Source organism: Ipomoea triloba, chromosome 14 (assembly GCF_003576645.1).
Source record: "Ipomoea triloba cultivar NCNSP0323 chromosome 14, ASM357664v1".
NCBI classification, from domain to species: Eukaryota; Viridiplantae; Streptophyta; class Magnoliopsida; order Solanales; family Convolvulaceae; genus Ipomoea; species Ipomoea triloba.
In genome coordinates, this window is record NC_044929.1 from 5,358,470 (window position 1) to 5,386,026 (window position 27,557).

At 32.7% G+C, this 27,557-nt stretch overlaps 4 protein-coding genes across 4 annotated transcripts; all 4 read left to right on the forward strand.

The window, feature by feature from the left end:
- Positions 1 to 4,306, forward strand: LOC116005038 (protein SIEVE ELEMENT OCCLUSION B-like). Its single transcript, XM_031245261.1, has 7 exons — positions 1 to 625; positions 878 to 1,252; positions 1,351 to 1,433; positions 1,560 to 1,723; positions 1,886 to 2,465; positions 2,568 to 2,672; positions 3,522 to 4,306. The coding sequence occupies exons 5-7, from the start codon at positions 1,989 to 1,991 to the stop codon at positions 4,218 to 4,220; spliced, it is 1,281 nt and encodes a 426-aa protein (XP_031101121.1). The 5' UTR covers positions 1 to 625; positions 878 to 1,252; positions 1,351 to 1,433; positions 1,560 to 1,723; positions 1,886 to 1,988; the 3' UTR covers positions 4,221 to 4,306.
- Positions 4,307 to 6,552: 2,246 nt separating this feature from the next.
- On the forward strand, positions 6,553 to 7,512 carry LOC116005039 (myosin-1-like). Its single transcript, XM_031245262.1, has one exon. It carries the CDS (start codon positions 6,994 to 6,996, stop codon positions 7,495 to 7,497), a length of 504 nt encoding a protein of 167 aa, XP_031101122.1. The 5' UTR covers positions 6,553 to 6,993; the 3' UTR covers positions 7,498 to 7,512.
- A 3,926-nt stretch (positions 7,513 to 11,438) lies between these two features.
- Positions 11,439 to 15,747, forward strand: LOC116004196 (protein SIEVE ELEMENT OCCLUSION B-like). Its single transcript, XM_031244149.1, has 8 exons — positions 11,439 to 11,653; positions 12,117 to 12,377; positions 12,647 to 13,032; positions 13,210 to 13,292; positions 13,388 to 13,551; positions 13,715 to 14,293; positions 14,446 to 14,550; positions 14,964 to 15,747. The coding sequence occupies exons 1-8, from the start codon at positions 11,522 to 11,524 to the stop codon at positions 15,603 to 15,605; spliced, it is 2,352 nt and encodes a 783-aa protein (XP_031100009.1). The 5' UTR covers positions 11,439 to 11,521; the 3' UTR covers positions 15,606 to 15,747.
- A 2,741-nt stretch (positions 15,748 to 18,488) lies between these two features.
- LOC116003694 (protein SIEVE ELEMENT OCCLUSION B-like) lies at positions 18,489 to 23,427 on the forward strand. The gene is made up of 8 exons (XM_031243595.1): positions 18,489 to 18,705; positions 19,338 to 19,505; positions 19,948 to 20,345; positions 20,482 to 20,564; positions 20,674 to 20,837; positions 20,989 to 21,573; positions 22,015 to 22,119; positions 22,403 to 23,427. Exons 1-8 carry the CDS (start codon positions 18,556 to 18,558, stop codon positions 23,150 to 23,152), a joined length of 2,403 nt encoding a protein of 800 aa, XP_031099455.1. The 5' UTR covers positions 18,489 to 18,555; the 3' UTR covers positions 23,153 to 23,427.
- Positions 23,428 to 27,557: the final 4,130 nt, after the last annotated feature.

A 27,557-nucleotide genomic window follows, 5' to 3' on the forward strand; every position in this document is an offset into this window, starting at 1 on the left:
GAATTCTAACTATTTAAATCTTTATATATGTTATATTGAATGAGGTAATAACTTGGTTGTTAGGTGGGAATTTATTCTCTACGTTAGTTATAGTATATATTATATAAAAAATTTTGAAGAGTTTTTTGATGAAAAGAATGCAGAACAAAAACATTCATTGTATTATTGTATATCTAACAGTACATCTAAGTGCCGTTAATAAATAATAATTTCTCATAATATAGTTTCACTCTAAATCACTAAAAAAAATAAATTAGTAACATTATATTCCGCAGGATGATTTGTATATGGATCGGATTTCATGCATAATAACTTATTAGGATTTTAATGAGTTTGTTGTGTTTTGGTCTATATATATTTCGTTGGATGATATATGATTTAGATCGGAGATAGTATTGATGAAGATGAAGATTCTGATAAGGAAGATCCTAATGGCGACAAGTCTGATGAGGAAGACTCTAATAGTGACAAGTCTGATGAAGAAGACTGTAATGGCAACGAGTTTGATGATGAGAAGGGATCTGACAGTAACAAAAGGTTTGATGATGAGAAGGAATTTGGTAGTGAGGAGCTATATGCCAAAGACATGGAACTTCCCTATCAATTAAAAAAATTTTCCTTTGAGGTAATTCTCTAATTTGAAGAAAAAAATTAAAAGATATTTGTTTTTCTTAAATTTTCCAATCAGATTATAATAGGTCAATTATATCTGCTATAATAGTAACTTTATGAATGTGCAATTATTCTTTTCATACTATAATTTAATTAGAAAATTTTATAGTAAATGTCTAATTTTCGTAAGTCTTTGTAAAACAGTATCACGATTTCATGATGCAATAAGTAGTTAATAATTTTAAGATTTTCTTGCTTTATTCAGATGTCATTGATGTGTTCAAAAAATGTGGATTGTAATCTATTTTCTGAAAATGTTGTCCACATTTTCCTGGGAAGGAAAGCTTTTGATTATGCTGGCATCTTTCTCCCTCTATCTTGGAGAATTGAGCATTGTTCACGGTCACAAAGGGTTGTCAGGCAAATTGGCAATTCTCAAGGGTCGTGAAAGTCATCTTTTGCCAATCGTTACACATTTAATCAAATCAATCTTACGTTTGACTGAGTATATTGTTGAGCTTGCACAATCATCTTCTCACTATTCATCATCAATCATACCAATTGGTTGCTATTGGATCGTCACAAGTATCCTTACTTATGCATCCTATTTCACTTCTGGCCTTATGAGTATGCATTCAAGGTACGTAAGATTTAATTTCACGATACAATATATAATCAATATCAATATGTATAGATATAGTGTTTGTCATTATTGTTTTCGTTATTATATTATTGTAGGTGTTTCGTGGGTAGCGAAACACAACTGTCCAGTTTAACCGTCAAAATCAAAGGCGTAATCTCCGATTGTCGTCCAATACTAGGTTAGGTTTAATAAATTCAAGTATAGGATTCCTCAAAAAAAAAAAATTCAAATATAGGAAATTAAAGTTATTATTATTTCTTGCCTGTGAGTTTAAATTAATGAGTACTTGAATTGATATATGCAGAGAAAAAGAGAGAAGTTGATTCTTACAATGCATTATGTCATGCATTCTTTGATGAGAATCCAATCCCTTCTACTTCTTCTAATTTGGATGTTTTGAAGTTAGTATTCAATGTCAAGAAAGGTGGGAAACACAAACTCATATATGATGGTGCTCGCAAACAAATGGTATGAGCTTACGCACTTAGCCATCAATTTCAACCATTAATAATTTCTTTTGATTTGATTGCTAATTATTAAGTACTGTATGTACGTCCAATTTGCTTATATATATTGATTATGTTAATTGTTAAATAGAAAAATAATATATATATATTTTTTGAATTGCAGGTAGAATTACATGTTTTGAAGAATAAGAGCTTGCTACTGTTAATTTCACCAAGTCTTGACATGCACCCGTACTTGATTTCATTACTTCATTTCATACAAAAGGATGTTCAATTGCATGTACTTTGGATTCCGATATTACTCTTCTACATTATGGGATATTAAACATATGAAAGAACAATATAAAAGTTTTGTAAATGAATCAGGACTACTCTCAGTGAGAAATGTACAGAAATCAGTAGCACCAAGATTTGTACGGTTTGTTAAAGAGAACTTCTTTCCAGATTTCCAAATAGGAGGTGAGCCTATAATTGTTTCACCAGATCATAATGGAAGGATGGTTCACCGTAATGCAATGCACATGGTATTGATGAGAGGTTTAGATATTTGTGTAAGGATGTCTGATGGAATTAAGATTGGAGATAGCGTAATTCCTTTATTACAAAAAGTTTTGACGGAAAGAGTTTCGACGGTGAGGGATTTGATTCCAGACATTGACAGGAAGATAAGTGAAGTCGCTAATAAAGTGGATGGTATAATAAATGATTGGTTCCGTGACATTGAAGAGCAAATACAAAATCCGGTATGTTTATTTTAATGTATGTTTTATTAGTTCGTTAACTCCCGTACATATATTCCTTCAATTTAAAATTGTAAATGATTAACATTTTATTTTTATGAATAGGTTGATAGTAACATTTTCACAAGTAAGAAGGAAAAAGATTTATGGAAGATAGACACTTGGTGCACTAAGCTTGTGGCAGAGTTGGGTTACAGAATACCCAAGTGGGTATGTCCAACTTCATCACTGCTATGTCACAAATAATGCAACTATTCTTTCTCCCACTTTATTTAATTTGTCTAATGTGGGTTAGAGTCTTTTAAATTATATACAGTTTAATTCTGCATAATATTTTTTGCAACAATTCTGCATAATATTTAATTTAATATTAGTATATAAAATTTATATATATATTTAAAGTTTTTATTAAAATACTATATATTAAACATAAATGGTTGATCTTTCCCACATTGGTTATGTAACTTATGTTGAGAGTAATTGTTTATCTATCATGGCACATTTTCATGTTATAGTATGTCGTCGTTTAATTAGGAGATCAGTGAACTTGATAACTCATACATTAGTCAAAGCTACAGGTTCTCAGAGTCTCAGTTTGATTCCCACTCCTGGAATACCAATCCTCCGGATTGTATTCATTCTTTACTTGCTTCTTCGTATTAATAATGGTTCTAGTTTTTACTTTAAAAAACAAACATGAATGCTCAAATTTTAAAAGTACAAGAATATATTATTAAAGAAAATATGTAAAGAAGAAAAAATTTGCTAACTGATAAATAATAAATATAAGAAATAACCATATATGTCATTATATTCTCGTTTACACCGTACTTTGGGGAATTCTACAGAAATGTTTGAAATAAGTTTTGTTCCTATTCATTAGTAACTTCCTAAATATCACAATACTTGTGATTTTTAACCAAAAAAAATATAAATATGAATATAAATAAATATAATAATAATAAAATCAACGACTGGTTGCACAATCTTTTATATTTTTAAAATTTTATAGCATTAGTAATTTTATAGACACTAACTTGAATTGTTTGGATTTATCAGGTTGAAAAGAACAGGTGCATTTTTTTAATTGGTGGGCATGACATACAATATGTTAAAACATTTGAGTCCAAGGTAATGTTACAAAATCAGTTTAACCCACAATCAAAGATTAAGATGTCCTACGTTGGTAGTAACATGAAAGTAGCATCAATGATTGCTGAAGACAAAGATTGCAAAGTAATAGGAGATCCTGTTCCTTCATGGTTTTTTTGGGCACGGCTTCAAAGCATATTCATGTCAAGAATTAAATTTGTAGAAGAGACTCATGGTGATGAAGAGTGTGATGAAATTTTGAGAAGAGTGAAAAAGTTGTTAGCCTATGAAGCTAACGATTTAGTAGTTAATGATTGGGCTATGCTATGCAAAGGGAACAAGATAGTTGTATGTGACCAAGGAGATAAAATGTTGAAGGTCATGATTGAATATGAGAAATGGAAGGAGAATGCAACAGCTAAAGGCTTTGACCAAGCATTCAAAGATTATCATGATGAGATGCTTCATTCTACCTTTACTTCACTACATCATCATCATCGATGTGCTCTTAAATATCCATGTAATTTTGAGAGTGTCCCAGAGGATGTAAAATGCCTTGAATGTTGTCACGGTATGCAAAAATTTGTCACTTTTAAGTGCTGCCACGGCAGTGCTTATGATGATGAGGCGGGTCTCTATTGTCATGATGATGAGGATTCTGATTAATTAGGATGTACCTAGTTTGATATTGATGACATACACTTGATGTATTTGCATATGCATATGAAAGTTTGGTTTCTCATTGTGTTAAATTGTATGGCTTCTCATTCGGATAGGAAGCATTTTTCCCTGATAATAATTCAATAAAATTTGGAGACATGCATCCACATTAAGTACTATTAGTCAATATGAATATTTTTTATAAAATCTAATTTGACTGTATAAAATTATTATAGGTAATATAAACTATGGTTCTAGGGAATATTATTAGACAAAAACTTGTTGTGTAGAACTGTCTCACGGGTCTCAATCCGTGAGACAGGTTGGGTATTTGATTAATGGGGTAAAAAGTCTAACCCATTAATCAAAGATTTGACACATTAAATAGAGGTCACCCGTTTCACGGATTGAGACACGTGAGACGGTCTCACACAAGTGTTACCCATATTATTATGGTGTTAATTTTAATTATATTTTCTTCGTTATTGAATTTCCATCATTTAAAAAAAAACTTTAGATATAATTAACTTGAAAATGTGTTACACATCCACTTTTATCACCTTTTATATTTAGAATACTTGCATTGTGAGCAAGAATAATTTCTTCAAATTTTGTTCACTTTCTTAATTCACTCTTAATTAATAATTTATGGTGCAAAGTAAATCCCTAATAGACAAAATCAGAACCACTTTTTCTTTTCAGTACTCTTGTTTTATGTTTAGAGTGTGTTCCAAGCAAAAACAAAAGAGCTCTTAGCTTGTTTCTTAATGTAAAGAATAAAGTCACATGTGGAAATTAGCTAAGGTTTGGAGCCAAGGTTTTAGCTAAGGTTCTAGCTAAGCTTTTAGCTAAGGTGTTAGCTAAAGTTTTAGCTAAGGTTCTAGCTAAGCTTTTAGCTAAGGTTTTAGCTAAGGCTTAAGTTAAGGAATTAAAGAATTGTGTCAGGAAGTAGATTTGCATTAAATGTTTGCAGGAATTGCAAATCTCAATGCACACAATTCTAGGCACAAATCTAAGGCTAATATTCACTTGGGTTTGCTATAAATAGGCAATCCATTGTCATTGTAAATCATCCCATCTCAGATAGAAATTCGTAGCATAGCAAAGTATCTTTAGAGAGAGATAGAGAGTTATATTTGTAACTCCTGTTGTAATATCCTTTTGCCAATACAGAAAATTCTTCTTCAAATTGCTTTATTCAGTGTATGATTTATTCTAAATCTTACACTGGAAATATTCTCATTATTTCCAGCCCAAGTTGTTATTGTAATTAGGTGTTGTGAACCCGTATCGATCCTAACACTTAAAGTTTTGTTGAATGATCTTGATGTCTTTTATATGAGCATTGATATTTCCTTTATCTTACATTGGGAGTGAAATACTCTAATCAAGAGAGGTAAACCAATTCAAATTGCTTATAATGATCAAGAAAGTCAATAGGCTGGAGTTAAATTTAGAACCTTGTGATTGTGAAAGTTCAACTAAATTGGTATCTGTAGTTGTAGACTCTGCTTTAATAATTTAAAGAAGTGATGCTTTGTACTTTGCTGGCACTGCAGAACTCAGATGGTTACCTTATTTATTTATTTATTTATTACTTTAAATTTTGTAGCGAATAGATATATATGTTCAATGATGGAAGAATAAAGAGATTCTTTGATTCTTTGTATTCAACGTAAAGAACTATATAGATATCTATTATTTATATATGAATAAACTATTGAGTCAAAGATTGAAATGAGAATAAATCAAAAGAAGTTGAGGAAAATAGAAAAATTTTGAAAATTGGACAACATAAGAAAAACTCATTTGACAAATGAGTTTCTTATAAGATAATTTTGTTTTGTTTTGTGGTCAAAACAAAAAATAAAAGTTTGACTGTGAAAAAAAATAAAAACAAAACAAAATTAACCCAATGAGATAGTTCGGGTGGGCAAATTATTGTGTGGACCATGTTCCACATAGTTGTATGGACCATGAACATAAGCTACATTAGTTTTGTACTGAAGGTACATTATTTTATAGTACTATAAAATAATGTACATTCAATACAAAAATAATGTACCCTAAAATAATGTATTTTATGTACAAAAATAATGTACTTTTTTTTTTTGAAATAAAAATAATGTACTTTTAATATATTAAAAATGTATTTTGAGTATAGGATGAATATTTTGATTTGACTTCATTTTGCTTGAGTACCGAAACACTAAAAAAAATTGGAATTCATTTCTCGGATTCTAAATGTGTTTTTTACCTCAGAAAACTATATCCTCTTGCAATACATCTGGATGTTCAGAACTCAGAAGTGTGCAAATTAAAGCTCCCTACAATGTTTGCACAGTACTGAGTAGAAGAATAATCTAAGCTTTAGCGTTTGGAACATACACCAATGAGCAGAGCTCATGTTCGATGGCTGGGCATTATCTGATCATTACACCTTGCCAGGAGGCCTGCTTAATCTTCTATTATAACGAACCTCAATGTTATTCAAAATCATAACCAGAAAATCACTCCTACAGTCCTACCCACACTATGATATTTTGGGAAAATTATATATAGTTCTGAGTTTTGTTGCAATCCCGACCAATTGCTGGCTTTTCAATTTCTACAGGGTAATGAGTGTGAAGAGGTGCTGGTGAAGTCCTCATTTCTATCTGAACTACAACGCCGCGTTTTAAGGGCTGAAGCTGCACTTAGAGAAAAAGAAGAGGAGAATGACATCCTACACCAGCGGCTGCAGCAGTATGAAAACCGTTGGTCAGAATACGAGCTGAAAATGAAGTCAATGGAAGAGGTTTGGCAAAAGCAAATGAGATCGCTACAATCCAGCCTGTCTATTGCTAAGAAAAGCCTTGCTCTGGATGATATGGAGAGGAACTCCGATGCATCGGTGAATACAATGAGTGACGATAGAGAATCAATCCAGTTGGGAATTGAAGCAGGGAGCAACAGGAACAACCGCGACAGCAGCAGTGGAGTGAGGCCTATGAGCGTGATAAGCCGACTGGCGGAAGAGTTTGAGCAAAGGAGTCAAGTATTCGGCGATGATGCCAAGTTCTTGGTCGAGGTCAAATCAGGCCAGGTCGACGCTAACTTGAATCCTGACCGCGAGCTCAGAAGGCTCAAACAAATGTTTGAAGCTTGGAAGAAAGACTACGGAACAAGGCTAAGGGAAACCAAGGTTATATTGCATAAGCTGCAGGGAAACGACGAATTGGTTAATAATAAAATGCGAAAAAAATGGTGGGGAAAGAGGAACAACAGCTCAAGGTTTAACTAAATTGGTATCTGTATGTATGTACATGTCAAAGCTTTCTGCATTTTGGAGTTGCCATCAAAATCTTTTTTTTTTTTTTTGGATTTATGTATTTTATTTATACATCTTATGTTTTGTTTTGTTGTGAACAATTATTAATCTTATACAAAGAAATGTTTGTGGTGTGCTTATCTTGAAAGCTAAATCTGTAGTTGTACACTCTGCTTTAATTTAAAGAAGTGATGTTTTGTACTTTGCTGGCAATGCAGAAGGTCACCTTTTATTTATTTATTTATTTATTTACTTTAAATTTTTTAGTGAATAGATATGTTCAATGATGGAAGAATAAAGGGATTCTTTCCTTCTTTGTATTTAGTGTAAAGAACTGTACATATATCTATTATTTATACAAAGACTGAGAAACAAACCAAAAGAAGTTGATAAAAATAGAAAAATTTTAAAAATTAGATAAAAATAGGAAAAACTCATTTGACAAATGAGTTTCTTGTCAGATAATTTTGTTTGGTTTTTATTTTTTATTTTTTGCGGTCAAGACAAAAAATAAAAGTTTGACTGCAAAAAAAAAATTATCTGACAAGAAACTAATTTGCCAAATGAGTTTTTCCCCTTTTTTTGTCATGTTTCAAAAGTTTCATATTTTTGTCTTCTTTTGGTTTGTTACGTTCCCATTTCAGTCTTTGACCCATAAACAACTTAATGGGCACATTCCTATTACATTTTTCTTTCACACTTTTCTTCAATTCATAAATATTATATTTTTTCTCATAAGTAACAACCAATTTATTTTATTTTATTTATTTTGTTTTGTTTTTAATGACTTATGAAAGAATTTGTTAGAGCTGAGGGTCAAATTAAGTGAAAATTTTGATATTTTAATTTTGTGCTCACATTTTATACTAGTTTAATTTAATAGCATCATGATGGAGAACTAAATTGGCCGGGTGAAAAATTAAAGTAATAGTCAGATGATTAATTTCTATAAAATAAAATGTTGATGGACATATATAGTTGATAAATACAATAATCAAGCCATCATTTTAAAAATTAACTCTGATATAATAACATAACAAGATAATTAGTACAGACAAACAATTCTTTCATAATTATATATTCTAATACCATAATACGTGCCCTTTGTTGCCAAGCACCTCGTGTTCAAATGACATGTAGTGACTCTCCCATATGAGAAGGAGGTCATGAGATGAAGCCTTAGCGGAGACGGTCTTGGCTCTTTGTGCTTCAACAGGTTGAGAAAGTATACATGAACCGATACTACAATAATATAATATAGTCAACAGTACTAAAAAAAGTGCCATTTGTTTTTTTTTTTAATTAAAATTACTTTATATATAATTTGAAATGTGTTTCACATCCACTTTTATCACCTTTTATATTTAGAATACTTGCATTGCGAGTAAGAATAATTTCTTCAAATTTTGTTCACTTTCTTAATCCACTCTTAACAATTTACGGTGCAAAGTAAATTCCTTATAGACAAAATTAGAATCACTTTTTCTTTTGGCTCTACTTTTATATTTAGAGTGTGTTCCAAGTAAAAACAAAAGAGCTCTTAGCTTGTTTCCTAAAGTTTTGTTGGATGATCTTGATTTTCTTTATATGAGCATTGATATCTTCTTTCTTGCATGCGGAGTGAAATACTATAATCCAAGGAGGTAAACTAATTTAGATTGCTCATACCGTACCGATCAAGAAGGTCAATAATTTGGAGTTGAATTTGGTTGTCAAAGTTTAACTAAATTGACCGGGTGAAAAATTAAAGTAATAATAGTCCGATGATTAATTTCTATGAACTAAAATGTTGATGGACATATATAATTGATAAATACAATAATCAAACCATCATTTTAAAAATTAACTCAAATATAATAACATAAACAAGTTAATTAGTACAGACAAGCAATTCTTTCATAATTATATTATATATTCTAATACCATAATAAGTGCACTTCGTTTGTTTTTGTTTTTGTTTGTTTGTTTGTTTTTTGTTTTTTGTTTTTTGTTTTTTTGTTTTTTGTTTTTTTAAATTTTAGATATAACTTGAAAATGTGTTACACATTTATTTTTATCACCTTTTATATTTAGAATACTTGCATTGTGAGCAAGACTAATTTCTTCAAATTTTGTTCACTTAATTCACTCTTAACAATTTATGGTGCAAAGTAAATCAAGACAAAATCAGAACCACTTTTTCTTTTCACTCTTCTTTTATATTTAGAGTATTTTCCAAGCAAACACACAAAGAGCTCTTAGCTTGTTTCCTAAAGTTTTGTTGAATAATCTTGATTTCCTTTATATGAGCATTGATATTTCCTTTATCTTGCATTGGAGTGAAATACTCTAATCAAACCAATTTAGATTGCTCATACCGATCAAAAAGGTCAATCGGCTGAAGTTAAATTTGGAACCTTGTAATTGTTAAAGTTTAACTAAATTGGTATTTGTACTGTATGTGAACAAGTCAAAGCTATGCATTTTGGAGTTGTCATCAAAAGCATTTTTAAGGATTTTTTTTTAAAACAAGTTATGAGCAATTAATCATATATATGGGCGGGTGTGAAGTTCAAATAAATTTAAAAATGTTAATGACAAAATATCATTATTTGATATAAATAAAAATTATATTAAAGGTAAAATAAAAGATAGAATAAAGCTCCTTTAAAAATTTCTATGATAAAATATCAAAATTTGATATCAAAAGTGTAAGAAATTCATCTCATTTTTACTTGTCACTAATCTGTGGACTTTAAAATTAGGTGATTTACCACTTTGAGCTAATCCACAGGGGCTCCTCACCCCTACTTTAATATAATTTGGTCTAAAAGTTACATCATATCAAATCTTTTTGAGCAGCTTAAAGTTTATTGTGCTGAAATCATATTAATATGCTAGCCCACCGTGAGTTATGCTCAAGTGATAGATGCTTTTTCAAATATATATGTGAAGGATGACATTTGTCATACAATTGGAGCAAATAAATTTGATTATTCCACAACTTTATTAAATTTCAGAATATAAGATTAGCAACATATTGGTCAAAAAAAAAAGAAAAAAAGAAAAGAAAAAAAGAATAGAAACATAACTACATAACGAAGTAAAAGGAATTTTTAATAATTTTCACCAAAATTTGCTCACCTCTCTTCATTCTTTTTGTAATCCATCTTGGACTGTATTGCAACATGAACAAAAAGATTATTCGTATATCTAAAAAATTGCACTCTTTTATTTTGTTCACTAGGCCACAATCTATCAATATATTCTTGGACCCTTTCTTTTGTATCCATAACATTCACTTCTCTCATCTTTTATAATTAAGATAACTGCATTGCAAGCAATTCAAGAACAAAAGATGACTCCTATCTCTTCAAATTTTGTTCATTTTCTTGATTCACTCTTAACAAATTATGATGTAAAGTAAATCTCTATGGGACAAAGTGAGTAGCACGCACATCCTCTTTTCACTTTCTTTTATATTTGGAGTGTGTTGCAAGAAAAAAAAAACAAAAAAACTTTAATGTCCTAAATATTTTGTGAACTATTCCTGATTTAATTTCTTTTAAGTTGTCTTATATGATCATTGAAATACTCCATGTCATGGAGAGTACTTAAGGATACGATAGAGCATTAGCTGAAGATTAATATTGTTAAATTTTCTCAATGTTAGATAATATTTTACTTCTTGGTGGGCAAAGTAAAATATTTCATTTTGTATCATATTAGATATCAAAATTATGGTATATACTTATTAATTAAATTTGGCATCTATACTCACCATATTATATAGTTAAAGCAAATAAATTGATTCCACTTATTTGCTCACAATTGAAGCAAAGAATTGTTCCATTTCATCCCATTCCGATCCAATTCTAATCCTATAAACATAAGAGGTTAACTACACAATTGATTCACAAACCAACAACATTTTTTCTGCTCCTTCCCCGCCTAAATCCTGCAAGCTCTCTTTAATTACCCTAGTAAATAGACAAACCAGTCTTTGTCTCAATCAAAGATGGCAGTTTCACACATCAATGAAAGTGTTATCTTGGAAGAAGTTATGAGTACACATGATCCAGATGGCAAAGAAAATTTTAAAATTAATGTTATCTTCGATTTGGTGAAGAGCATTCTCTATCCTACCATGGTTTGTGTATTTACTATTAATTTACATTGATGTTAAACTTCAAGTTTTATTTTGTACGAGTAAGTTCTAGTTCATATATATCAAGTATTTGTTAGAAGTTTTATGTATATTTCGAACTATTTAAATCTTTATATATGTTATACGGAATGAGGTAAGAAATTGGTTGTTAGGTGAGAATTTAATCTCTATGTTATAAGTATATATTATATAAATTTCTCAAGAGTTTTTTTGATGAAAAAATTGCAGGACAAAAACATTCATTGTATATCTAACTATATATCTAAGTGTCATTAATAAATAATAATTGCTCATAATATAGTTTCACTATAAATCACTAAAAAGAACAAAACATTTCGCAGGTGATTTATATATGGATCGGATTTCATACCTGATAATTTAATTGAATTTTAATGAGTTTGTTGTGTTTTGGTCTATATATTTCGTTGGATGATATATGATTTAGATGGGAGATAGCATTGATGAAAATGAAGATTCTGATAAGGAAGACTCTGATGGCGACAAGTCTTTTGAGGGACACTATATTATTGACAACGAGTCTGATGAGGAAGACTCAAATGGCGACGAATCTGATGATGACAAAAAGTCAAACGAGGAGGGATCTAACAGTAACAAAAGGTCCGATGATGAGAAGGAACTTGACAGTGAGGAGGAATATGCTAAAGACATGGATCTTCCATATCAATTAAAACAGTTTTCCTTTGAGGTAATTCTCTAATTTGAAGAAAAAATATAATAAAAGATATTTGTTTTTCTTAAATTTTCAAATCAGATTATAACAGGTCAATTTAATTATATATGCTATAATAGTAACTTTATAAATGTGCAATTATTCTCCACATACTATAATTTAATTATAAAAGTTTATAGCAAATGCCTAATTTTCATGATTCTTTGTAATCACGATTTCATGATGCAATAAGTAGTTTACGTAAATATTTTTTAATAATTCTAAAATTTTCTTACTTTATTCAGATGTCATTGATGTGTTCAAAAAATGTGGATCCACGGTTGATTGTAATGTATTTTCTGAAAATGTTGTCCACATTTTCGTGGGAAGGCAAACTTTTGATTATGTTCGCAGCTTTCTCCCTCAATTTTGGAGAATTCAGCCTTGTTCACAATCACAAGGGATTGTCCCGCAAATTAGCAATTCTCAAGGGGCGTGAAAGTCAAGTTCTGCCAATGGTTACACATTTTATCAAATCAATTTTACATTTGACTAAGTATATTGTTGAGTTTGCACAATCATCCTCTCATAATTCATCACCAATCATACCAATTGGTTGCTATTGGATCATCACAAGTATCCTTAGTTATGCATCCTATATCACTTCTAGCCTTATGAATATACATTCGGGGTAAGATTTAATTTCACTATACAATTTATTATTATATGTTTTAAATAACTTAGATAAGGTGTGCATAAGTCATTACAAGTGTATTTTCCCAAAATGAAGAAACATTGATTATTATAAATATATAATCAATATGTACGAATATAGTGTTTGTCATTATTGTTTTCCTTATTATTGTAGGTGTTTTATAGTTGAAGAAACACAACTTTCAAGTTTAACTCTCAAAATCAAAGACATAATCTCTGAATGCCGCCGGATACTAGGTTAGGTTTAATAAATTTAAGTGTAGGCTGTAAATTAAAGTTATTATTACTTGCAGCGAGTTTAAATTAATGAATACTTAAATTGATATATGCAGAAAAAAAGAGAGAAGTGGATTCTTACAATGCATTATGTCATGCATTCTTTGATGAGAATCCAATCCTCTCCACTTCTTCTAATTTGGATGTTTTGAAGTTAGTATTCAATGTCAAGAAAGGTTGGAAACAGAAAGTCATATATGATGGTGATATGCAAGCAATGGTATGAGCTTACCCACTTAGCCATAAATTTTAACAATTAATAATTTCTTTTGATTTGATTGTTAATTAAGTACTGTGTACGTCCAGTTTGCTTATATATTGATTATGTTAATTGCAAATATAAAATAATATATTGTATATAATTAAAAAATTGTGAACTGCAGGTAGAATTACATTTGTTGAAGAATAGGAGCTTGCTATTGTTAATATCGTCAAGTCTTGATATTGACAAGTATTTGATTGTAGTACTTCAAGTCTTACAAAGTCAAACTAAGTTGCGTGTACTTTGGATTCCCATATTAGACTCTCCTATATTATGGGATATTAGACATATGGAAGTAGAGTATAGAAGATTAGTAAATAAAGGAGAATTACTTTCAGTGAGAAATCTACAGAAATTAGTAGCACCAGGATTTGTGCGGTTTGTTAAAGAGAAATTGTTTCAAATAGGAGGAGGGGGTGAGGCTATCATTGTTTCGCTGGATCACCAAGGGAGGATTGTTCACCATAACGCAATGCACATGATATTGATGAGGCTTGAAGATATTCTTGAAGGGATTCACACTGGAGTTAAAATAGGAGATAGTATAATTCCTTTGTTACAGAATGTGTTGAAGGATAGGACGTTAGCAATCAGGAGTTTGGTGCCTGAAATTGATGGGAGATTAGTAGAAATCGCTGGTAAAATGGAAAGACTAATGCTTGAGGAGCTGGATGAGATGGAGAAGCAAATAAAAAATCCGGTACGTACTACGGTATATGTTTTATTTAAATGTATGTTTTATTAGTTAGTTAAGTCATGAACGTGTATTCATTTAAAATTTTGAATTGGTATCATGATATATAGAATTACCATCCAGCTTAATTAATTATCTATTTATTTACTGATGAGTAGGTTTACAGCAACATTTACACCAGTGAAAGGGAAACAGATCTATGGAAGGTAGAAATTTGGTGCACTAAGCTTGTGCTGGGTGGGTTCAAACCATTGACCGAGTGGGTACGTCCAATTTCATCATCACTGCCCTATTTCTCGATTAACTGCGATTGTGGCTCTGTTTGACATACATAAGTTAAAAGCTAATTTAAATCTGAAAGTTAATAAGTAATAGTATATTTTGAAACACTATTATTAAATTGAGCTTATACTTTATTTGTAACTTAAAATATGCTATAAACTCTAAAATAAATTCTATCAAACAGAAAAGCTAGTATGCATTATCATTTTAAACTTTGAGCACTCAATTATATGTTGTTTGAATTCCTCCCTATTCAATTTGTCACACTAAATAAACTTCGATTACTTGTGAATTCTTTAACAAAAACAGACTAAATTATTATATATTCTTAGCTTTTTGCTTAAATTTTATACGAGCAATAGTTTTATAGCACTAACTAATTTTAATTTATTAGGTTGAGGAGAACAAGTACATTTTTTTTATTGGAGGGAATGACTTAAAATGGGTTAAAGCATTCCATTCCAAGGTAATGCAAGTAGTTTCTTTAAACCCACAACTGACAATTATGATCAGCTACATTGGTAGCAATGTGAAAGTTGGATCAACGATTCTTCGACACAACATTTGTAAAGCACCAAAATCACCTTTTGTGTCATGGTTTACGTGGGCACGTCTTCGAAGCACATTCTTATCAAGGATCAAATTTTTAGATCAAATTTATTGTGATGAGGATCATGATGAAATTGTGGAAGGACTAAAAAAGATGCTAGCCTATGAGGCTAAAGATTTTGCAGGTGACGGATGGGCTATGCTGTGCAAAGGTAACGAGATAGTTGTATGTGACTTAGGAGATAAAATGTTGACAATCATGAATGAATTTGAGAAATGGAAGGAGAGTGCAATAGCCAAAGGCTTTGATCAAGCGTTCAAAGATCATCATGAGATGCTTACTCCTATTTATGCTTCAAAACATCATCCTTGTTGTGCTCTTGGTGACTACCCATGTAGTTTTGACAAGGTTTCAGAGAATGTAGAGTGTCCTCAGTGTTGTCAAAATATGCAAAAGTTTGTTACTTTCAGGTGCCACCATAACTAGTTGATGATGTGGATTCCGATTATGAGGATTTCGATTAGGATATACTTAGTTGATATAGACACTTGTTGTATTTGCATGTATATGAAAGTTAAACTTGTACATTCAATTCAATTTCTTACAATATATATGTTATGCTGAGTCAGTTTGTTTGGTTCCAGTTACATAGTATTTAAGGTTTCTCATTATGTAATAATTAATATACGAAGAGAGGAAGAATAACAATGGAGTACAGATTGTAGTGTGATGGGAGTGCACAATAACAATGGTTCCAGTTACATAGTATTTAAGGTTTCTCATTATGTAATATTTAACGCAAAGCATATGTCACCATTATAGTTTCACAATTAAGCTAATTTGTAGTGTACTGGGAGTGCAGATTGCAGAGTTTCCAAGTGAAAATCGAAGCTAATGAGCGAGAGAGAGAGAGAGAGTTCGAACGAAGGCTTTAAACTTGCGCAAATAAGGGAGGAGAATAAATAGGGTAATTCGATTTTGATTTTGACTCTTGGTCAATACACGGAGAGAAGAGATGAAATGCTTAGTGTAGTCCAAGTAGGATAATAAAATAATAATAAAATATAAAATAAAATAAATATGTGGCATCCTAATCAGCAGAAACCTGTTGTTAACCTGCAAAAAATCCTAATTGCACTTTTTTGTCGAGTTCGTGGATGATTGTGGAGCTTATTTGCATTTGATGGCTTAAAATAGTTCAATATATGGCCTATTTGTACCTTTTCCCTTGAATTCTTTTAGCATCTTGAATTATATTACACTAAGATCAGATCAATAAGCCCACTCTGAGCTTTGCTCAAGTGATGTTTTATTTGGTTAAGTGGTTCACTTATTACTACTTAAGGTCTAACATTTACGGTTTAGATTTAAATTTTAATTTTTTGGTTAATTTTATAAAATTTACCAGGTTTGCATATTTAGTAGTTAAAGATTGCATATTTAAGTATTCAAGTTTGAATAGGTGAAGTTAATGATAATTATGAAAATGTACCGCATTTTTTTTAATTTGATAAAATCCATCAAATTTTTATAGATGTAAAGTTAAGGTTGATTCTTATTCTCTCCTATGACCGTTATATTCCTTATTCTTATGATTAATTGTACACTCCACCATTATATATATTAAGCTTGTGGTTGATTTACATAAAAATTAAAAGTTACTGGGAAAAATCTAAAAATAGCAATATTCGAAAGACAACTTTTAAAGTTCACTCACTAAGACAATAAATTAAAAGGGTCAAATAAAGTCTCGGACTAGACTAGACTATATTGTGCAAGCAATTGAACTCCTCAACTAAAAAAAATGTTGAAATAAACCCATGAACTCAATAAATTAAAATGTGCTTGAAAACTGAATTACATAAAATTAACACTACTATGGACCTGAACCTTTTTATTATCAGAAAATTCATCCACTGACAGTTATAGTATTGTGTATGGAGTATTGAATTTTTATTTTATGTTTATAAATTACATAGCACTACTACTTATAAGTAGGCTAGGCCAGGGAATGATGAGTCATGTATATTTATTTACATAAACTGTAATATCTTGTATACGTCAATTATTTTTAATTAATTATATTGTTTTCCAGCAAGCTAAGCCTAGCTTGTCTGATTGTCTCCGACTGCATATATGTTCTGTTTTAAGGAATTTTCTAGCTATGTCATGAATACATACCACATAACCAAAAACTCTAAGTTGTTTTTGCTTGTAACACACTGTAAATATAAATTATCTTATTTAGAGGGTTTATTATTCTTTTTTTGAGAATATAGAGGGTTTATTATTCTAATCACATGAAGTACATTTTTTTTAAGCATAAAGTACATTATTCTAACTTATAAAATAAATTATCGTACACCAAAAAGTTCATTATTCTAACACATAACTAAACAGCTGCAACAGATGCCGTTATTGACTAATGAAATTTTGTTTTGTTTTTTTCTTAATGCCAAAATGTCGTCGTTGAGCCATGGTCCATACAATTGTATGGATCGCAATAATTTGCCATCCTCTAATCTGTTACATCATATCATTCCAGGCAGGCATCCTGTATGTTAGCAATGTGTGTCTCACAATAACATTGGATGCATGTTGAGACTCTAGCAATCAGTCATGGCATTGACATTAATTAGGTTGGTAAAACTATGTGTGTGTGGGGGGGGGGGGGGGGGGGCAATCATTGTAAGTGTACCATAATTAAAGGGTGAAATTATTGTATATTGATAGATAGAGATGTGAGAACGAAGTTAAGCCTGATCGAAACAAATGTATGTTTGAAGGTTGGAAAAAACTCAAAAAGATTACAGGACAAGCAAGGAAGGCTAAGGGAAATTAAAGTTATATTGCATAACCACTTTTTCATTTCACTCTTCTTTTATATTTAGAGTGTATTGCAAGCAAAAACAAAAGAACTCTTGTTTAATTTTCTAAAGTTTCTGTGGATGATCTTGATTTCCTTTATATTTTCTTTATCTTGGGTGAAATACTCCATCACATGAAGATAAACCATTCTAGTTTACTTATAATGTTCGACAAGATTAATAAGCTGCTCCAATTAGAAGTAGTCGAATTTAGAATCTTGTGGATATCAAGCTAATAGCATGAGCAACTTAGTTGGAGTTGTCCCAAATATTATTAATTTTCATATTAAATGTTAAAATAAAATTGTATACAAACACTTCTTACTTGTATTTGGTATCTATACTCACCTTACTTTATATAAAGCATGATTTTAACTTAAAAGCAAATAAATTGATCCCATTTAATTGCTCCCAACTGAAGTAAAGAATTATCCTTCTTCATCCTATTCCATTCCATTCTTTATGCTATGTATTTAAGAGGCCACACAATTGATTCACAAACCATCCCCATTTTCTCTGCTGTTTCCCTTTACTTTGCTACCTCTCTTTTCCCTATCTAGTTCTTAAAAATGGAATACCAGCCTTTGGTAGGTTCAAGCATTAATGAAAATATTATTTTGGAAGAAGTTTTGAGGGCTCATGGTTCTGATGGCAAAGGTTTTAAAACAAGTTATGTTCTCAATTTCGTGAAAAAGATTCTCTTTTCAATATATATAATGGTTTGTGTATTTACTATTACTTTACATTTATATTTAATTATATGTTTGATTTGATACAAGCAATCACAAGTACATAAGAATTATGTATTGATGTTTTATGATATGGGTGACAATTTTGTTGTATAATTTAATTTATGCAGTTACCATACTACTTACATTATACTTTTAGAATACAAATGTTTTATATTTTGGCAAATATAATTGCACATATTTCATATAATGTATATTGAATAGAGTAATGATGTAGGATACTTTCACGGTGAGTATGGGTATTATGTTGTTTTTTGGGATTGAGGGTTATGACACGTAGTATGCAATCAGAAGCAACTAGTCATAAATTTTAGGAAATTAACAAGATGGAGTAAACGCATATAAACAAGAGATGAACACGAAATAGTTAACTGTACTATATATATAAAATGTTAATTATATATACAAATCTCATTATAATAATAGGTAACAATATTTTTTTGAAGCAATAATAAGTAACAATATAGTTCACTGTATATATAAATTAACAAAAATATTACTCCGCAGGATATATGATTTATGGATTTCATGCATGATGGGATAAGTTGTTTTTTTTTTTTTTTTTTTTTTTTTTATCTATATCATTGATATATACGGTTTAGATTGCTGGAGAAATCATTCATGAAGATGAGGAGTCTGAGGACTCTGATAATGACGAGAAGTTTGATGAGAAAGAAAGTGACGACAAAAAAAAGTCAAATGAGGAGGAATTTGATGAGGAGCCTAAAGACATGGAACTTTCCTATCAAATCAAGAGGCTTTCCTTTGAGGTATAATAATTCTTTGAGGAAAAAACTTAGAGATTTTTTTTTAATTACTTATATTTTCCAATCAAATTATAATATTCCAATTGTGTTATAATAGTTTATGTTATAACCAGCTTGGTTGGCGTGAGTGGCTCGGCACTCTTGCCGCACTCTTGCCCCTTAAGAGGAGGTCGGGAGTTTGATCCCCCCTTGTATGGAAAAACCAATATGGCTAGCACTTTGCCCCTTAATTGGGCCGGCCCGGTGTGAGCGGGGATTAGTCTGAGTATGGTACGGGTTTAAAGGTGCCTCCTGTTAGAAGGGCATGCTCAGGACACAGTTTATGTTATAAATGTGGAATTATTCTCCACATACTAAATACGTAGTATAATTTAATTAAAAAAAAATTACAGTGATGCAAGTTCACATAATTTTTTTTTTAATTTTTATTATTTTGTATGTGCAGATGTCATTGATGTGTTCAAATAAAATGGATTCACACTTGGCTGTAATTTATTTTATGAAAATGTTGTCCACATTTTCATGGGAAGGCAAGCTCTTGATGATGCTGGCAGTTTTCTCCCTCAATTTTGGAGAATTCAGCCTTGTTCATGGTCACAAGGGATTGGCCAGAAAATTGTCAATTCTCAGGGGAAGTGAAACTCTAGTTGTTCCCCCGCATATCCCGGAAATGGTTACTAATTTTATCAAATCGATCTTACAGCTTACTGACTGTATTGTTGAGCTTGCACAATCATCTTCTCATAATTCGTCACCAATCATACCTATTGCTTGTTACTGGATCTTCACAAATCTCCTTGTTTATGCATCATATTTCACTCGCCTTCCAAGTATGGATTCGAAGTAAGATTTAATCTCTGTCTTGTATAATATTAATTTACGTGTCTCTTAAATAATTTACAAGCTAATAAGTGATATTTATCCAAAATATTAATTCTGTTGATTATTGATTAATTAATATAGTTTGTTATTATTGTAGGTGGCTTATCATTGAAGAAACACAACTGTATGATTTAACTGCAAAAATCAAAGACATAATCACTGATTGTCGTCCCATACTTGGTTAGTTCTAATTAATTCAAGTGCGTTATATATGCATATATGCATGCAATTAATTAATTAATTAATTTATTACTTAGCTTTAAGTAATGGTTTTAATTGATAAATGCAGATAAGAAGAGAGAAGAGGATTGTTACAAAGCATTGTGTTATGCATTCTCTTACGAGAATCCAATCCCTTTCACTAATAATAATTTGGATGTTCTCAAATTATTATTCAATGTCAAAAATGGCGGCAAAAAGAAATTGTTATATGATGGCAAAAGCGAAGAAATGGTATGAACTAACTTAAATTAACAATTTGATATTGATTGCTAATAATTAATTACGTGTTGGTCCCGCCAGTTTGTTTATTGCTTAATGAATTAAGTTCATACGCCTGGTTAATAATGAATATAAAATGTTAAAAAATTATATTATATTGCAGGTAAAATTGTGTTCATTGAAGGACCAGAGCTTGCTGTTATTAATATCGCCAAACCTTAACATTGACCCTTTTTTGCTTAGAATGCTTAAAGGGGTTCAGGATCTCACTAAAGTCCGTATAGTTTGGATTCCAATATTTGATTATCCTGAATTATTGGCTATTAAGCAGATGGAAGAACAGTATGGAATATTAGTGGAGGTATTAGAATGTGTTTCAGTGATAAATCCTCAGAAATCAGTATCATCCTGTTTTGTAAGATTTGTTAAAGAAAAATGGTTTCCAACATTCCAAACAGGGGGTGACCCTATAATTGTGTCACTGGATCACCATGGAAGGATTGTTCACCATAATGCAATGTACATGATATTGATGCTAGTTGGAGATGTTATCGAAGGGATTAAAACTGGAGTTGAGATTGGAGAAAGTATAATTCCTTCGTTGCAGAATATGTTGAAGGAAAGGACTTTGGCAATCAGGAGTGTGATGCCTGACATTGATAGGAAGTTAGATCAAATCGTTGGTAACATGGAAAGAGTAATGATTGAGGGGTTAGATGAGATTGGAAAACAAATACAAAATCTGGCGGTATGCATATATGTTTATCTTAATATATGGTTACACTTGTGTGGGATAGTTACACAGATAAGTCTGAGAGACGGGTCAGATCAAATCGTAATACTTATACTGAAAAATGCAAGAGTAAAAAGATTTATTACTTATAAAGGAAAATGCAATAATAATTTTGAGCAATATTATATTGGTTGGTAAGTATGATTTGTTACTTTTAAATCAAAATGTAAAGTATGTATTACATTTTTCATTAAAAGTATTAGACTTTCACATAACAAACATTTTATTGATGATTAGCATTACATTTTTATTTGACTCGACCCGTCTCACACATCTCACACAAGCCTATATATGTGTGTGTTTGTGTGCACATGTGTGTATTATTCCTTTAAAATTTAATTAATTTGAATATATATATCTTTAATTTACCAACTGGGATGCTTATTTTTTGAGCAGACTTACACAAACATTTTCACAAGTGAAATGGAAAAACATCAGTGGAAGATCCAAACTTGGTGCTTTCGGCTTGTTGGAGGTATAACTGAATCAAAGGCCGACAAGGTACATCTAACTTCATTAATCATTATCGCTATATCTCAATTGCATATATGCTTGCGTCTACTATATATGAATAATGCATAAATATTCACATGTCATTCTCATTTAAATATTATATATTTGTCTTTTCATCTCATCACACTAAAATAAATTCAGTTACTGCCAAATTCTTTAACAAAAACAAACTATTTAGTTGTTAGATAGCATTACGTTATATTGTTTTTTTTTACCCTTAATTACTATACAAACAAAAAATTTAAGGCACTAACATATTTTGATTTTTCAGTTTGAAGATGATAAGAACGAGCTTTGCATTCTTATTGGAGGGAATAACATAAAATGGGTTAAAACATTTTTGTCCAGCGTATTATCAAAAATTTGTTTTAACCCGCTACTAAGATTTGAGGTGGAGATGATCTATGTTGGTAGCAACATGAAAGTAGCATCGATGGTTGATGATAAATTCAAGATTTTTGATGAACCAGATGAGGCTGAAAACTTATTTTCTGCAAGGATTGTCTGGTCACGACTTGAAAACTTATTCTTGTCAAGAATCAAATTCTTGGACGAGACTCATGGTGATGAAGAGAGTGATGAAATTGCGAAAGGATTAAAATTGTTGCTAGCATATGAAGGTAACGGTTTAGGAGTCTATGGATGGGCTATGCTATGCAAAGGGAACGAGATTGTTGTTTGTGACTTGGGAGAAAAAATGTTGACCGTTGTAAATGAATATGAGAAGTGGAAGGAAAGTGCAATAGCCAAAGGATTTGACAAAGCATTCAAAGATGTTCACCATATGCTTGGTTCTACTTCTACTTCACAACATCACCCTTGTTGTACTCTTGAATACCCATCTAATTTTGACAAAACCCCCAAGAACGTGAAATGCCCCCAGTGTTGTCGCAATATGCAAAAATTGATCGCATTCAGGTGTTACCATGGCCATGATTGTCTTCTTGATGATGATGATGATAATGAGGAGGAGGATGATGGTGATGGTGATGGTGATGATGATGATGATGATGCAACTTAGGATATACTTAAGTAGTTATTGATACGTGTTTGCATTAATTTAATTTGTATCAAAGGAATAAACACAATTTCCATGCAATATATAATAGATTATAATAATCCAATGGCGTAGCTCAATTGGCAAGTGAGCTCTCTTTGTGGAGAAAAATTTTGGTAGAACCCAGGTTCAATTTCCATAAGCGACTATTTCCTGTGTCTCTTGGAGTGAACCCCGGTGAATTTAACAAAAAAATAATAGCTTTTTTGTAACTAAGTGGCTTAAACCTTCGAAAGCTTTCTTTGGTGTCCCTCACATTTACTTTTTTCCTCTTTTATAATTAGAATAACTGCATTGTAAGGAAGAACAAAAGAGCCATTTTATTTCTTCAAATTTTATTCACTTTCTTGATTCACTCCAAATAAATTATGGTGCAAATTAAAGTAAATCTCTATGGAACAAAGTGAGTAACATATCCTCTTTTCACTTTTCAATTCTTTTATATTTGGAGTGTGTTGCAAGAAAAAAAAAATACAAAAACGAAAGAACTTTTAATGTCTTAAATATTTTGTGAACTATTATTAATTTCCTTTAATTTGTTTTATATGATCATTGATATTTTCTTATCTTAGGAGTACAGTGTCAATGTGGCCTTTGGAATCTACAAACTGTGCTGAAAAGTCACAGTGGAACTCACGCCGCGAGTCCCACTGTGACCACGAGCCCAGAATCTATTTTAATTTATATATATTTTTTGCGCAATTTGATGGGTATAAATAGTCTTATGTGGTTATTTCTCCAAACATTTAATTGGTATAATCAAACCAACTTTGAAGAAGATCTAAAGAACAATTCTTGATTTCATCTTGCAATTTTCAGATTTCATTTCCTTAGTTTTTAGTCAAATTAGCTAAGTTTTTCTTGTTGCTCTCTTTGCATTTTCTTTCTTTTAATTGTGATTGCAATGTCTCTTGTTTCAATTGGTTCCTTCATGCCATTTACATTCCACACATAAATAGCTAGATTCAATTAGAGATTGAATTAAGTCATATGTTGTGATTGGCGATGCTATGTGATTGAATTGAGCTTAATTAGCTAATGTAATGATTTGATAATGACTCTTGTTATGTTTTTGATGGTTTGTATCGAACTTGTATGGTTTTGGCAAAATTATGCAAGAGGTATATGGATAAGGTGTTGTCCCTATGAAAATAGAGCAACATCATAACCACACCTCTTACTAATCCAACTCACATTTTAGAAAAAAGAAAGTTGGAAGGAGATGCGAACACCTCATGATTTATAAAATGCTTCAATAGCCTTGAGTCACCATGAGAGTGGGGCTTGAAGCTAATTGAGAGTCCAATGACCACGAGAGTGGCGTTGGCACCTACTAGCATCTCCTTAGTTCCCTTGTTAATACATTACACGAGCTCTAACCAATGATACACTTAAATGCCATAATCCAAGCCCATAGTTTTATATTGCTTGTTAATTGTCTTAATTAATTGCTTTACATTTTCACTTTACACATAGTTGTTCCTTGGTATCTTGCAACTCGTTCTGGAGCTAGCTTCCAAACACTCTATACTCTTATACTTAACCACCTACGAACTATTCAACCCCTTCCGGTCCACTCTTTGAGACAATATCCTGTGAGGATACCCTCTCACTCAAGCGTACTACATTCCATCACCATTTTTACACAACTTTCATGTACAGACTGCAGAACAATATCTAAGGTTCCCAATGCAGATCAAGTGGAAAAATATACTAAGCTTTAGCGGTGTTTAACAAACCAATGAGCTCATATTCGATGCAGGGTGGCCTGGACATTTGGTCATTACACCTAGGCCAGCTTAATCTTTTACGTAGTATTATATAATAACAACTTCAAATTTAATTAAAATCATTCCCACAGCACCCACACTATGATAAGAAGAAAAATAAAAACTATATATAAACACGCAAATGCATATGAAACTGAAAAAAAAAAAATAATGATGATTGAGAATATATGTATTTTTAGATTAATAAAAAAATAATTATTCCTAACAACTAATACTAAGGGAGTTTTGAAATAAAGTGTTCGTTACTTGTAAGGATAAGTGTAATACTTTTGAAGAAAAAATATGATACTCTTACAATTTGATTTAAAAGTATTACATTTTCTTTAAAAGTATTTATAAGTAACAAATACCTTATTCTTGATTAATATTATATTTTCATCTTCACCTGACTTGTCTCACAAATAAGAATCCATGTGACGCGGTCTCACAAGAGAATCACTCTTTATTTTTTAGTGTCTATCTTGTGATGAGATTGTCTTACGTGAGTGACGGTAATAATGTGTTACCGGTATATTATTTGAATGTAATTGAGTATTTGAATACAGTATTGAGTACAGTGTTTGAGTGCAATGCTCAGTATACAATTGAGTTCAGAATGTGTTTTGTCTAAGTTCAAGTGTCGTAAGAAGTGTCCCCTCTACTTTGCGTTGTGAGTCCTTTTATTCCCTTTAGCTCAGTAGTGGAGCATTAATGCTGAGGAGCTGAACGTTGGTCATCAATGCTGAGGAGCTGAACGTTGGTCATCAATACTGAGGGCTGAATGCTGAGGAGCTGAACGTTGGTCATCAATGCTGAGGAGTTGGACCGTTGCGCATTGATGCTGAGGAGTGAGGTGTCTTGGGTAGTTTGAACGGCAACTGTCTTGACAATGTTTTGGGTCCTGCCAATGGTTCCGGGTCGGGTACCCAATTACCCTGTCACCAGCCCCCCACTCCCTAGCTGGCGGAATGGCTGAGGTAGCTAGGGAGTAATAGCTTGGCACTTGTGCTAAAAATTTGGTATGTTGGATTCTAGAAGGACATTTTATTGGATGGAATTTTTTTTTTTTTTTTTTTTACGTTGCGTCCTCAGCCCGAGGCCAGGTCTCCGTGCCGAGGCGTGACCTCGGCGTTGGCCGAGGTCACGGTTTTGTTTTTTTTTTTTGGTTTTTTTTGTTTTTTTTGTTGTCGCTCTGTGCGTGAGTTCACTTCGACCAGCCGTAGGCTCGGTCAAAGGTCAGCTCTCCCGTCAGGTAGCTAGCGAGATCGGATCTCGTGCTAGCCCTAAGGGACTAGAGTGTGATGTTTTTGAAATCAAGCATCTGGCTTGACCCAGGAAAACACTCTCCCGTCAGGTAGCTAGCGAGAACGGATCTCGTGCCGGCCATAAGGGAATAGAGTTATTTTATTTGTTATCATTGTGGCCGAGGCACGGGCCTCGCCCATGGCCGAGGTGATGACCTCGGCCATGGCTGAGGTGATGACCTCGGCCAAAATTAGCCGAGGTGAGGACCTCGGCAAAAATTGGCCGAGGTGACGACCTCGGCCCAAATTGGCCTAGGTGATGACCTCGGCATATTTATTGGTGACGCTGCTCGGGGAGGTGACGCCATTCACCGCTTGAGGAGGTGACGCTGCTTGAGGAGAAGCGCCGCTTGAGGAGGTGAAGTTGCTTGAGGAGGTGACACCACTCACCGCTCGAAGAGGTGATGCTGCTCGAGGTGGTGACTCTGCTCGAGGTGGTGATGCTGCTTGAGGAGGTGACACCACTTGAGGAGGTGACGCTGCTTGAGGAGGAGCGCCACTTGATGAGGTGACGCTGCTTGAGGAGCAGCGCTACTTGATGAATTAACGCTGCTTGAGGAGCAGCGCCACTTGATGAGGTGACGCCACTTGAGGAGCATCGCCACTTGATGAGGTGACGCTGCTTGAGGAGCAACGCCACTTGAAAAGGGCGGATGCACTAGATGAGGTGACGCATCTTGAGGAGCAGCGCCACTTGGGGAGGTGACGCCGCTCGTGGAGGTGACACCACTTGAGGTGTTGACGTTGCTTGAGGAGGTAACGCTTAATGTGATTGAGGTGGTGACCTCGCCCGTTTGATGAGGTGACGCTGCTTGAGGAGCAGCGCCACTTGATGAGGTGACGCCCGCTTGAGGAGCAGCGTCACTTGATGAGTTAACGCTGCTAGAGGAGCAGCGCTACTTAATGAGGTGACGCTGCGTGAGGAGCAGCGCCACTTGATGAGGTGACACCAGCTTGATGAGGTGACACCCGCTTGATGAGGTGACGCTGCTTGAGGAGCAGCGCCACTTGATGAGGTGACACCAGCTTGATGAGGTGACACCCGCTTGATGAGGTGACGCTGCTTGAGGAGCAGCGCCACTTGATGAGGTGAAACCAGCTTGATGAGGTGACACCCGCTTGATGAGATGACGCTGCTTGAAGAGCAGCGCCATTTGATGAGGTGACACCCCCTTGATGAGGTGACGCTACTTGAGGAGCAGCGCCACTTGATGAGGTGACACTGCTAGCGCCATTTGATGAGGTGACACCCGCTTGATGAGGTGACGCTACTTGAGGAGCAGCGCCACTTGATGA